The sequence below is a fragment of the Blennius ocellaris genome (genome assembly GCF_963422515.1).
Source record: "Blennius ocellaris genome assembly, chromosome: 19".
Lineage (NCBI taxonomy): Eukaryota > Metazoa > Chordata > Actinopteri > Blenniiformes > Blenniidae > Blennius > Blennius ocellaris.
In genome coordinates, this window is record NC_137668.1 from 3344381 (window position 1) to 3358446 (window position 14066).

At 46.0% G+C, this 14066-nt stretch overlaps 1 protein-coding gene across 1 annotated transcript in view; it reads right to left on the minus strand.

Annotated features, from left to right (window-relative positions):
• Positions 1 to 2009: 2009 nt before the first annotated feature.
• c1ql3a (complement component 1, q subcomponent-like 3a) overlaps positions 2010 to 14066 on the minus strand; it is a gene marked incomplete at its 3' end in the record, with an annotated part of 44281 nt that continues 32224 nt past the window's right edge. The window contains exon 2 of the mRNA XM_080514881.1: positions 2010 to 2189. Coding sequence (XP_080371007.1) covers positions 2010 to 2189 — 180 coding nt within the window. The remainder of the gene's footprint in view (positions 2190 to 14066) is intronic.

Sequence of the window (14066 nt, forward strand, 5' to 3'; positions counted from 1 at the left end):
CCACTCACTCTCTCACCCTCTGACCACCACCAACCACTCACTCTCTCACTACATTCACCCTCTGACCACCACCACCCACTCACTCTCTCACCCTCTGACCACCACCAACAACTCACTCTCTCACCCTCTGACCACCACCAACCACTCACTCTCTCACTACATTCGCCCTCTGACCACCACCTACCACTCACTCTCTCACTACATTCACCCTCTGACCACCACCACCCACTCACTCTCTCTCTCACTACATTCACCCTCTGACCACCACTAACCACTCACTCTCTCACTACATTCACCCTCTGACCACCACCAACCACTCACTCTCTCACTACATTCACCCTCTGACCACCACCAACCACTCACTCTCTCACTACATTCACCCAGTTCGGGGGTTCAGTGTCTTTCCCAAGTCTTTCTCAGCATGTGGGCAGGCAGAGCTGGGAATGGAACCAGCAACTTACAAGCTGTATACGTTTAAAGTGTGTGATGGTGTGTGATGCATGCTGACAGACTTCCATTCACACAAAGACACCATGTTGTTTCTGTCCATTTAATGGAGACGTTGTTGAGGTAACAGTACACAGCGAACTGTTGTCACACAGAAGGAAAGTGCCAGTTTGTCGTAATATTGCACACAGCATCTACCATATACAGGCCTTCAACTCCAACACACTGGTAAGGCTGTAACTGCAAGACATTCAGTGGCTACTGAATAAACAAGATGAACGAGTATATAAAATCATTTGATCTGCATTTGTCTAGTATTCTGTGAGATACTGAGTAAAATTACAACATTTTTACGACAGTTTTACACAAGTTTTCAAAAATAATGATCCACATTATAACCTTCAGATATATTCTATTGTGTTATTTTCACCCCCTGTTTCTGCATAGTGTTTTTATTTCTCGTTGCAGTTCACAGATATTTAAAAAAAAAACAGATAAATGCATCAAAACCTTGTGCTTACTAAGTGGAATTTTCAAGATGTGCACAGAGAACGACGGAGCGAAACGAAACATTGGAAGTGAAATCAGAGGTGCCGAATGCCTGCAGGTGGCAGCATTAATACTGATACTGGTAGTAATGTACGTAAATTCATCACATGCCAGAGAACATGTGCAGTGAAGAATCTCTGAAGCTGGGGTCGTCCGTGTGCTCTGGACTGTCTATACTTGTGTGTCAGACTGAATGAAGCAGTGAAGCTTCTACTGTGCATGTTTACTCCACTGGAAAGTATTAATATATCCTGTCACACATTTAACCAAAATAAAACAGCTCAAAAACTGTGTTCATAGTCACCGTTGCATCATCATAACCAGGAATTCATAGACGAGAGTTTGACCAAACTCCACTTCCAACACAGTGTTGCATGGGTGACGCTCAAAATGATGGGGGGAAACACTGCTGAACACTCTTGATTCAATGTTTATTGCATGTACATGTAATCATAGCAGCTCCGTTAAGGTGAAATGTAAAACAAATCAAGTATTTCAATGTACACGCCCACGCTTTGAATCCATGTATATATGAAGTCACCAGATGAAAACGCAGTTTACTGAATAGAATTCGACTCGACATTCTAGAAATATAGGAAGCCAAGGCAGATAATGTAGAAAACCTCAGAGTGAAAGCCCGCTGTGAACAGTGTGAGTGGAGAAGAGAAGAAAATAACATTTGACTGATTGACACCATCAACACATCTCGTTCTGTTCTGCTCTCTGCTCTCTGTGCTCGGCTTAGTGCAGCTTATATCTGTCCTTCTCCTTTCCACTTCTATCAGTACAACTAAGTTTAAAGGTGACTGACAATGAACACTATAGTGGCAGCAGATAATAATAATAATAATAATAATAATAATAATAATAATAATAATAATAATAATACAAATGACTTCATTGTTTCTCCCCTATAGTGTAGATCTAAGCTTTCCATTGTATTTGGGCTTTTTTAACCTGATCACAGGCCTTGAATATCTGGGTTCCAAGGTAGAGATGACAGTGGCGTTGTTTTAATCAGCATAGATGATGAAGCCGGAGAAGGTGCTGTACTTGTTGTTGTTTCCTCCATGAGCTTTTCCTCCATCTAACTTAATGTAGACCTCGTCTCCCGGCTCCAGATGCAGCACAGCACTGTTGCTGGCATAGTCATAGTTCTGGTCCGCATCCTGGGCTATGGCACTGGCACGCACCTGTGGACACACACACACACACACACACACACACACACACACACACACACACACACACACACACACACACACACACACACACACACACACACACACACACACACACACACACACACACACACACACACACACACACACTTTACTTACATGTATATGGACACAGTGACTCAGCTTCTTGCCATATGAGACCATTTGGCATAGGATGTGCCTGGACAGTATGGTATGGTAGAGTATGGTATGGTCAGTGGTGTGCAGTCAGGGCCAGCAGGGCTAGCACTGCTTGTACTGCTGGCCCTGGCCATTCTATTTTTTTTTTACAATTAAAAAGTGAGTCTGAAATCTGTGTCTGGAATCAATCAGTGACTTTAGCAACTTTATCCAGAAGACAACTGGTTATATTTTGTGGAGCTCAAATTTCCTATGTCCTCTAAACACATCACAGCTCCTTTCCTCTGCTGGGGCTAGCAGTAGCTTCATTGCTACCCTCTGATGGAAGCTGGACACTGCTATTGGGTTAAAACGTTGAGTGACAGGATCATCAGCCAATCAGATGTTGATGTGTTATTGACGGACCGTCTTAGGGCCAGCAGAGTTTCTAGTGCTGGTCTTGCTGTCGTCATTGAAATGAGCTTGTCTGATTGGTCCATGGGCAGGTGGTGATGACGCTGTTATTATCTGCTACTCTGGAGTGATGGCGGCTAATTTAACAGCAACATCGATGATACGATAGCAGACCTGCTTCAGGGCCTTTTTCAATTGTGAGTAGAAGACCGACACCAGAACTGGAAGAGCTAACTCAGACCATCAAAGGCTTGGGGCAGCATTTTCAGGCAGGATGTATTTAATCTACAAGTGATGGTGAGTGCTGTTTTTTTTTTTTTTTTTACTTTCTCTGGATTAGATTGGCGCTGCTGTTAGCATTTGGTGCTGTTTTATAATTGTAAAGTGGTGTTTCTCTTACAATTGTGAACACAGACAGACAAGCACTCATGCATGACAGTAGTGCACGACCCCCCCCCCCCCCCCCCCCCCCGCAAAGTGTTGGAAACACTGGAAGATGATGTGATGGCGAAGCTGCACAGTGGTATCTTGATGTGTTGTGGTTGTTGATCAGCTGTCATGTTGGTTTGGATCAAGAACTGATGCGTAGTAGTGGCCTTACATTGGATTCAGACTTGTTTTTGCTGTAGGACATAAGTAAAAGGGGGTGAGCGGTGGGGGGGTTTGTTACTTCTGGCCCTGACTGAAACACCACCGCACGCTACCGGGATTAGTTGAGTACGGTAAGGTAGAGTACAGTACAGCCCCGTTTCCACCGCACAAAAAGTGCGGGAATGGACAGATATAGTCCGTTATGGTTCGTGTTTCCATCGCAAGAATTCGTGATTTTCCAGAAACAACTGCTTCAAAGGTGGTCGCTTTTCCACTACCCCTCCGTCAGGGTACCTGGGACCATGGAACACGACTGAGTTTGAGGAGCCGTCTGCTGATTGGTCAGTGATTTAGACTTAGACTTAGACTTAGACTTTCTTTATTGTCATTGCACAGTACATCACACAGTGAGGAACTGGCAACAAAATGTTGTTGCTTAGCAACCGGTAAAAAAGGCATTAAAAAAAAAAACGTATTTAAATATATTTTTAAAAAGTAGTGCAAACAGTCAAACATTTAAAATAAGGTGCATATGAACGATAAATAAAAGAGCAGGATGAGAAATGGGATAGATTAAAATTGAATAATTGCACAGTGTGATATTGCACAGTATGATGTTCTTTGACATTTAGAAGCCTGATGGCCGGGAAAGAAGCTGTTCTTCAGTCTGTTTGTTCTGCAGCGGAGGCTTCGGAACTTCTTGCCGGATGCCAGGAGGGCGAACAGTCCATGATGGGGGTGGGGGTGGTCAGAAAGGATCCGGTGAGCTCTGGTGAGGCAGCCTGTGTCTGCAATGTCCTTGATGGGTGGTAGTGGGGTCCCAATGATCTTCTCCCTGTCCTCACCACACGCTGCAGACACTTCCAGTCTGAGGCCTTACAGTTCCCAGACCAGATGGAGATGCTGACGGTCAGCAGGCTCTCCATGGTTCCTCTGTAGAAGGTGGAGAGGATGGGAGGGGGGAGGGACACCCTTCTCATCCGTCGAAGGAAGTGCAGGCGCTGCTGGGCTTTCTTCACCAGGGACGTGGTGTGAAGTGTCCAGCTGAGGTCATCTGGCGACCATCACGGGCGACCGTGGCTCAGGTGGTAGAGTGGTCGTCTTTCGGAGTGAGAGGTCGGAGGTTCGATCCCAGTCTACACCGGTCTATGTGTCGAAGTGTCCTTGGGCAAGACACTGAACCCTAAATTGCTCCCAGTGGTTCATTAGCACCTTGCATGGCAGCTCTGTCCCATTGGTGTGTGAATGTGAGCGTGAATGGGTGAATGAGCTGATATGTAAAGCGCTTTGGGACTACCTCAGTGTGGTTAGAAGGCGCTATATAAATCTAGACCATTTACCATTTATCTGTGATGTGCACCCCCAGGAACTTGGTGCTGCTGACGACCTCAACCGCTGTGTCGTTGAGGAGGAGTGGTGTGTGACTGGGTCGGGATCTCCTGAAGTCAATGATGAGCTCTTTTGTCTTGTCGACATTCAGGAGCAGGTTGTTTACCTTACACCAGTCCACCAGATGTTGCACCTCCTCTCTGTAGGCCAGATCGCTGTTGTCCTGAATGAGGCCCACAACTGTAGTGTCGTCTGCATACTTCAGGATGTGGTTGGAATGATGCCTGGGACAGTCGTGGGTCATCAGGGTGAACAGCAGAGGGCTCAGGACACAGCCCTGTGGGGAGCCGGTGTTCAGTGAGACGACACTGGAGGTGTTGTTGCCCACACGAACAGACTGGGTTCTGTCGGTGAGGAAGTCCAGCAGCCAGTTACACAGGGGGGTGTTGAGGCCCAGAGGGCCCAATTTGCATACCAGATCCTGGGGGATGATGGTGTTAAAAGTGGACCTGAAATCCAGGAACAGCATCCGCACGTGTGTGTTGTTGTCCTCCAGGTGCTCCAGGCTGAGGTGGAGAGCAGTGGAGATGACATCCTCAGTGGAGCGGTTTGGCTGGTACGCAAACTGGAACGGGTCATATGATGGGGGCAGTATGGAGGTGATGTGGTCCTTAACCACCCGCTCGAAGCACTTCATGATGGACGATGTTAGTGCAACGGGGTGAAAGTCGTTAAGGCATGTGATGGTTGATTTCTTGGGCACTGGGACGATGGTGGCAGACTTGAAGCACGGCGGGACAACGGCCTGGTGTAATGACAGGTTGAACATGTCTGGAAGCACGTGGGCCAGTTGGTCAGCGCACTCCTTGATCAGCCGCCCTGGAATGTCGTCAGGGCCTGAGGCTTTCCGTGGATTTACCTTTCTCAGAGCTCTCCGCACAGCAGTGGTTTCGAGCCTGAGTGGCTGTTCATCAGGGAGGGGTGTGGACTTCCTCACGGTGGTGTTGTTCAGAGCCTCAAATCTCCAAAAGAAGTCGTTGAGCTTGTTGAGGAAGCTGATGTCGTCTTGGCAGGGTGAGGGAGTGTCTTTGTGTTCAGTGATGGTTTTGATGCCGTGCCACAGTTGTTTGGTGTTACCGGGGTCACCGAAGAAACCTTGGATCTTCAGACTGTAGGCACGTTTGGCCGCCCTGATGGCCCGGTTCAGATTGGCCCTCGCTGTTCTGAGCACCTCCATCGTCATCCAGGGTTTCTGCTTGGCCCATGTGACTATAGTCTTTGTGGATGTAAAATTCCCCATGCACCATCCCATGTGGCCGATCACAGATGAAGCGTACTCCCCCACATCTGTGTGTTGATTGTATGTTGCAGCCTCTCTGAACATCTTCCATTGAGAGCAGTCAAAACAGTCATGTAGTGTGGACATGGATCCTTCAGGCCACACTCTCACCTTCTTCACAGCAGCTTTCTCTCTGGTGAGCAGCGGCTGGTAAGCAGGAATTAGCATCACAGAGAGATGGTCTGACGATCCAAGGTGTGGGCACGGAGCTGCTCTGAATGCCCTCTTGATGTTTGTGTAGACCAGGTCCAGTATGTTTTTCCCCCTTGTAGCAAAATCCACGTGTTGATGGAACTTTGGGAGAACCGTCTTCATATTGGCCTGGTTAAAATCCCCAGTAACGATGAAAACGCCCTCCGGGTGGATCTTTTGCCTGTCACTGATGGCACTGTAGAGTGTACACGCTTGCTAGGTGTTTGCGCTGGGTGGAATGTACACAGCAACAATGTTGACGACGGTGAATTCACGGGGTAGGTAGAAGGGTCTGCATCTAACAATCATGAACTCAATGTCCACAGAGCAATGACTGGAGACCGGTCAAGACCAGACCAACATTGTTGCTGTGTAGCGTTGTTACACCAGCTGTTGTTAGTGTAGATGCAGACACCACCCCCTCGGGTTTTACCTGTGAGAACGTGGCTTCGGTCGGCTCTGAATGTTGTTAGCCCGTCCAGGCTAATATCTGCATCAGGGACGGATGTGTTTAGCCACGTCTCGGTAAAAATGAGGATGCAGCAGTTTCTGGTTTCCCTTATGGTGGTGAGATCCAACTTCAGGTGGTCCAGCTGGCTCTCCAGGGAACGTACATTGGCGAGCAGGATGGAGGGGAGCAGCGAACGGAACGGATTAGCCTTTAGCTTAGCTGTAAGTCCACCGCAACATCCGCGCTTCGGTTTTCTCCCGCACCGTCTCCGGTGACTCCAGTGTCTCCAGTGTCTCCAGTGTCTCCAGTGTCTCCAGTGTCTCCGTGTGCGGCTTGTGCTGGTGGTGGACTCCGCTGGGTCCACTGAGTCCGGCTGCCAAAGTAGAACGAGGCACTGTAGTGTCGTCCGCGTCTCTAAATCAACGTTGTTGAACGGTCTATTCTTTCTCAAACTGAGCATGGTTTGATGGTCGTATACAGTTTTTGCACTGTTACGCCGAGCAGCAGATGTTGTAAAGACTGAATTTTGCGATGTATTGGCTAAGTTACCGGGAGCCGAAGCAGCCGCTGCCGTACAGGGCGCCGCCATCTTGCGTACACTCCCTTAATATTTGAATATGTCGGCTGTATGAATCCTCTGCTGTTTAGCGTGGTCAGCTTTGCACTGGTTGTTATTTTTTTTCTTTCTTTTCTTTTCTTTGCTGCTCCACTTTCATGTTGGTCGTGAAAGACCAGATGTGAGGCAGGGGGAGACCATGGCTCGGGACTTTGCATAGTGTTGGCGCTTTCTGTTTGCAGCATAGTGTCATTGCGCCACGCCAGGGGTGCGTCATGCCAGGTCTGTCTTTGCATCGCGCCTGTTTCTGTTCAAATGCGATGCAGAAGGCATCCGGCCCTGGTGGCCTCGGGCCCCAGGGTGGTACTGCGGGCCCCCCCACAACAGTTCCAACCACACCCAGGGTACAAACCACACACACACACACACACACACACACACCTCCACTCTTCATCGATGAGATTTGCTCCTGATTTTTCTTATTTTCTGCTATTGTCCTTTCAATTATCAAAATCATGTTTTTGTTCTTTGTTTTGTGTCGTTTTGGTTTTGCTTTTGTTATCATTGTTGTTTTTGCTTTTTGTTTCTTGGGGGTTTTTCTTTACCTACCTGCTAATTTATACTCTTGCTATAAAATCATGTTACTGTCATGATAGAGCTGCTCAGGCTGGTTTAATCTAGAAAATAATGTTACTGTCTAGATAGTACTGCTCAGGCTGGTTTAATCTCATAACAGAAATATTGGAAAATATTTGGATCAGTGTGATTACTGTAAACAAATATATGTAGCAGTAACAAGCGTATTGTATGTATCTCCCCACCCAGTCTATCTCTCTGTCTTTCCTCTCCTCTCCTCTATCCTCTCAATCTATTGCTCTATATTCCCAATCCTCTCCGCTCTTCTCTCACCCCAACCGGTCCGCAGAATGCCGCCACCTCTGAGTCTGGTTTCTGCAAAGGTTTCTCCCTGTTAGAGGGAGTTGTTCCTTTCCACAGTTGCAAATAAACCTGCCTACTCATATGGATATGTTGGGCTTTTCTATTTTCTCTGTTAAAAGCACCTAGGAATGACTGTGTTGTATATAAAAATATGTAATTTTAATTAAAAAAAAAAAAAAGACGCGGTGTGGGGACGGACCGCATACACGATTCAAACAGACTCTTGGAGCAGCCTCTGTGTTCCAGCATTTGAGCAGAAAGTTAAGGGCAACCCGTGTCCCGGTGCAGCTCACCGGCACGGCTCTGTGCCGCGGCCAGCTGGGCCCCACTCTGGTGCGGGGCAAGTCACCGGAGTGTTCGCTCTCTCTGGATCAACATGGAAGTTGCAGCTGCAGCTCTGCGGCTGCAAAAAATAAAAGTTAACTAAACAACAAGTGCAAAGTGGAGGATGTAAACAACAACAAAGTATGATAAGGTCCAGATCTGCCGCCAGGCTGAGACGACTGTTGTAACGTCACATATCTGCGGAGCTCTAAGCCCCGCCTAATTTTTAAGCTCCTTTCTGCAGTGGAAATGGGTACCGGAGTTGGCTCCAGTTACGCTTTACCTTACTGCTCCTTAAGGCTCCGTTCCGTCCCTGCACTATTTGTGCGGTGGAAACATAATGTACGGTAAGGCAAAGTGCACCCAGACCAAATTTTGTTGCACGGCCACACCACAGAGAGTATGGTTGCATATAGGCGGGGTTGTGAATGCTGCGTAATGCCACAGGTATGTGACGCCATTACATGACAGTAATTATGACCCCGGCGTGGAACACATTTGTTGCAGCGCTGCTCAGGTGTGAGCCTCCGTCCTGTCATTCAAACTTTCTCACTGAATCTCCTCCTCTCATGTTATGGAGAGGAGCGTCTGCACCTCGTTGGAACACCAGGGGGCAGTGTAGCGCCACATTTCAATAAACCGAGTAGGCGAAACAATCAGTGAGCACAAAGAGGCTTATGTAAACAACGCACTGAGGGTTCATGGCTGATAAATTACTAAAATATTGCTGCTTGTCCAGAGTGACGATCGTCACTGACTGATCAAGCAGGCGGCTGCTCCATACTGACGCATAGCTAACTCAACGGAGGGGTTACCAAAAAAGCCCCGGTCCCACTGCGCAGTATCTGCTGGGGTAGGATGGGTTATTGTGTGCCCCCCACTGATAAAGTTTGTGGTACCAAAAGAACCATAACGGGTTTTTATGATTTTTTGTCGGCCCTCCGTTGAGGTAGCTAGCACTATGGGATAGGTTTCATATGGAAGAGCGACAGCGCAGCCGTCTGCTGATTGGTCAATGACAATCATCACTTTGGACAAGCAGCAATATTTGAATATCTCATTGGCCTCAATCCTCTCATTTGCGGCCGAAACTTTTGCGTTGGCCTTGCGACTACTATTACGTGATGATGCTACATCCTTGCATGCCTACATTTGAACTGTACTGGTGGTACCATGCAGCAGCGTAGGGTCAGAGCGTATTTTGCCGTCATGTACCATCCCGGTTCACCCCACTCCAGCATGTACTGTGCAGTGGGACCAAGGCTAAATGCTAACCATCAGTTATGTTTTTTTCTGTATCATCCACAATTTCTGTCAGTGGAGAGTCATGAAAAACTGTACCAGACCGTCCCATCCAGTACTGGCACATACCGTGCAGTGGAACTACAGCTATGTTGTCTTCATTTTAAAAGTTGAAGTGTAGAGAGGAGGTTGATTAACAACGAGGTAAGCGATTGGCTCAGGCGGAGTCTTGTTTCATGGTAGCCAATCAGAGCCAGTGTTTTTACACACGTGCCAGCTGAGCACACGCACAAGCACTATGAGAGCAGCAGAGATGAGAGCATTTTCAAGGTTGCGATACAAGCACTACTTTAAATTCATTGTGCTCAAAGGCAAGAACATGCATGTGAAGTGTACATTATGTCCAGGAGCGAAGACATTGTCGACATCCATGGTAAGCAACTCAAATTTGATGAGACACCTCACAACGACACACGCGTCTACAAAGCTCGTTGACAAAAACACCGATACCTGAACCACAGTTGAGAATGCGTCATCCACAAGAACACAGAGCAAAGTCGCTCAAGCAGCAAAAGCAAGATCTTTCTGCTTCACAACAAAAACCTATGATGATGACGCAGGCTGAAGTCAACCGTATGATAGGCAGGTATGCGGTTAAAATAATGTTGCCATTATCGACGGTGGAGGATGTTTCATTTCGAGCCATTACTGCTAAAATACCAAAGAAAGCCGGGGCCTGTACGCCATGCACAAAGACATTTGCAAAATACGTACATAGATGCTGAGTACTCCAAAATGAACACAGAGCTTTAAAAGAATTTTGAAGAGTTGGAATTTTGTCTACAACTGCAGATATTGGGACTGCGCACAACCGCAGTTACCTCGGTGTGACCGCCCAATGGTTAGATCCATACAGCATGAAGCAAAAGACAGCAGCATTGGCCTGCAGATGTTTCAATGGCCGTCATACATATGACAGCATTGCTCCAGAACTGGACAATATCCATTTATCCTTTGGTATTTCTAACAAAATCACAGCTACTGTTCCAGAGTGCCTGCAGAGATCGTGGATGAAGTCCTTGAAAGGAAACTCCTTGACCCATGTAGAACCAGATGCAACTTCTTTCATGATGCCATTGCCCGTTCCTGTGAATTCCCAATCGCCCAGCTGAACACCATTTCCTACAATTTTGGCTTGAAGGCCATCACAGATCGGGAGTACCAGTTCCTCAGAGAACACTGCACAGTGATGAAGCCACTTGGCTTTCTTCAATGCGAAGAAAACTGTAATTATGGCACCTTCCTACCCACACTGGAGACATTGATCTCCAAGTCCTTGGTGACCTTCCAGAGGCTGTTGTCAAGGTATGAGCTAGTATTTCTTTCAAATACATTGAATACATGGACAATGTGTTAATTATTAAATTAAGTAATAATTTATTTATTACACAATAATGATTTATTAATTAATTATTAATAATGAAATCAAAATAAAATGAAATGTTCATTCCTTCTCATATTACTCACAATTACTGTGTGTGTGTGTGTGTGTGTGTGTGTGTGTGTGTGTGTGTGTGTGTGTGTGTGTGTGTGTGTGTGTGTGTGTGTGTGTGTGTGCGTGCGTGCGTGCGTGCGTGCGTGCGTGTGTGTGTGATTTCAGGCATTTCACCAACACACAACCTCAGCCCCAGCTCAGCCAAAGAGGAGGGATTATTTTCCTTTGAGGATGAGGAAGACACCTCTGTTTCTGTGGAAAGCCAAGTCACTGACTTGAGCACAAGAGCACAAGGGATGGACAACCTGAACCGATTCCCACTATTAAAGAAAATGTCACTCAAATACAATGCAGCCACTCCATCCAGTGCCTCCGTAGAGAGACTGTTTAGCCTGGGAAAGCTGCTCTTCACCCCAAAGAGGAACAGACTGACAGACAAGAGGTTTGAAATGCTGCTGCTTCTTAGATACAACCAGTGGTTTGAAAAATAGGATGGTTAGGCTACGTGGGTTTGTCACACTTTATATTATTTATCTGTTCACTTTTGAAGAAAATACTTGAAGTACAGAATGTCTACCAGACCAGTTTTCTGAGCTTGGGAGTGTGCTTTATTTAATTAACAATAAGACAAACAAAATACTTGGAGGTACAGCTTGTTTACTTGACCAGTTGTCTCAGGTTGTGAGAGTTTGATTTAATTTGATATAGAGTAAAACACACTGTTTACTTCTTTTCAAGATAATACTCGAAGTGCAGGATAAAGCTCTTATTGATGTGCAAAAAATATTAAAGGTTATGTACAACAACAAGCACCTGTCTGTGCTACTCATTTCAACTGACTTGTGAAAACTGCTAAAAAAATACGAATTCTTTGACATATAGCAACTTTTTTATAACAGTAACGCAAATAGCTACTTTCCTTGGTAATGAGTTACTTTTATTATAGATGTTCTTACCTCATAAGGATCACTATTTATGTTGCGGTTGGCTATCGATAATGATTAATAACTATCAAAGATAGTTATTAATAATGTTATTGAAATTTAGCTCCACCTGTCTTAACAGGAAATGATAGCTAATTCAGTTCTATCAGTCTCATAAGATATACTAAACAGTTAATCAGGAATTTTAATTAATAGTCAAATTAATTACAATTACCAGAATTAACAGTAAAGCTTGAAGGATTTTGGAGTTCTTGACACAGAAGAGTCGACATTTCATTCACCTTTGTGCTCATTAATAAAACAGCAAGTGTGATTCCAAACATTATATTTATTTACAATGAAAACAAATAAAACACAGATTCTAACTACCTATATACAGCTTCGTGTGTGTGTGTGTGTGTGTGTGTGTGTGTGTGTGTGTGTGTGTGTGTGTGTGTGTGTGTGTGTGTGTGTGTGTGTGTGTGTGTGTGTGTGCGTGTGTGTGTGTGGAGAGAGAGAAAGAGAGAGAGCAGTGGAGGGAGTGTGTGTGAGACGTGTGATGGAACTACAAAACTACATTCACATGGAGGTTATCAGAGAGCAGGAAGTCTGTCCTGGGTCTCCACCATGTGCTGGAGAACAATGGAACATGGAAGCTAGTCTTTAGCGTCTGCTTCCTGTGTGTCTCTGCTAAAGGACCATTTCTAGAATGACTTGATGTGAATGAGACTTGTTTTGTAAAACGTCAGGAGTCGTCAGATGGTGTTCAGTTACTGTGTGATGTTGTCTTTGATGTGATATGTGTAGGATTGTGAGTTAACTAGTTAGTAAAGCAAAGATTAGCATGCAGACCCTGTGTCTGTGGCAGAGCTAACGTTGGTTTACAGGTTGATCACTGCTCCTATCATAATCTATAGAACTCAATCATTGTAACAGAACCAACACATCTTCATAAAGTTAAACAGTTCTATCATAGCATCAGGTTTAACTAATCTCAGGTAAAGCCCAGTTGTTCCCACTTCCTTGAAGGAGTTCAGTTGTTGTCCTGCTGGAGGGAAGCTGGTGTCTTCTCCTGTAGTTAGCACCTCCTGCTAACTGTGGTTGCTGGTTCTGCAGGCTGAGGAGAAGAAGATGAAGTTGATGTTTCAGGAGTCCTTCTTTGCAGCTCCTGGTTGTTCCTTTTGTCCAGACTGAGGAGCTGGTCACTCAGGTCTGTGATGGTTTTCCTGCTTGTTCAGGAAAACACAAAGAAGTTCTGTGAGGCGTCATTTCCCTGGTCCGTCCTGGAGGAACTGGTTGGTTTCCCTGGTTGATGGGAGATCAGACTCTGGGTGCTGGTCTCTGGATCAGGGGAAGGTCTGACCCTCGTGGTGGGTCAGCAGAGGAGTGAAGGCCCCTGGTTTCAGGCCTCTGGTGTTAGCTGTATGCTAACGCTGGGTGAGTTGAGCTGCTCTTCAGCAACTCACCTACTCGGGGTTCAGTCTTGCAAGAGAGAGAGGAGACTGGCTTCGCAGCCTTTTGTTCCACGTGTGAATTCGGAGGTGTCAAAACCTGGGAGCTTCAACCAATCAGTGACTGGCTGAATGCCTGGGGGGGGGAAGAGTCTTGTGAGCAGAAAGGGGGGGAGGAAGGTCCTGCAAAAGGTTCCCCCCGCACTCGGTGTGAAAGACAATCACATTCCTGGGTCAGAATTCATATGTCATGACTGTATCATGACAAATGAATATTGTCTCTCCCCAGAAATGAACAAACTTTCTGTGGTCCTGTGAAATCCCAACATAGAGTAATTAAATTACTAACTCAATTACTTTTTGGAACAAGTAGTGAGTAACTATAAGTAATTACTTTATTAATGTAATGTTCCCAACACTGCATTTCAATAAACCAGTTAACAAATCAACCAGTGAGTATTTAAACAACAACAGAGGGTTTACT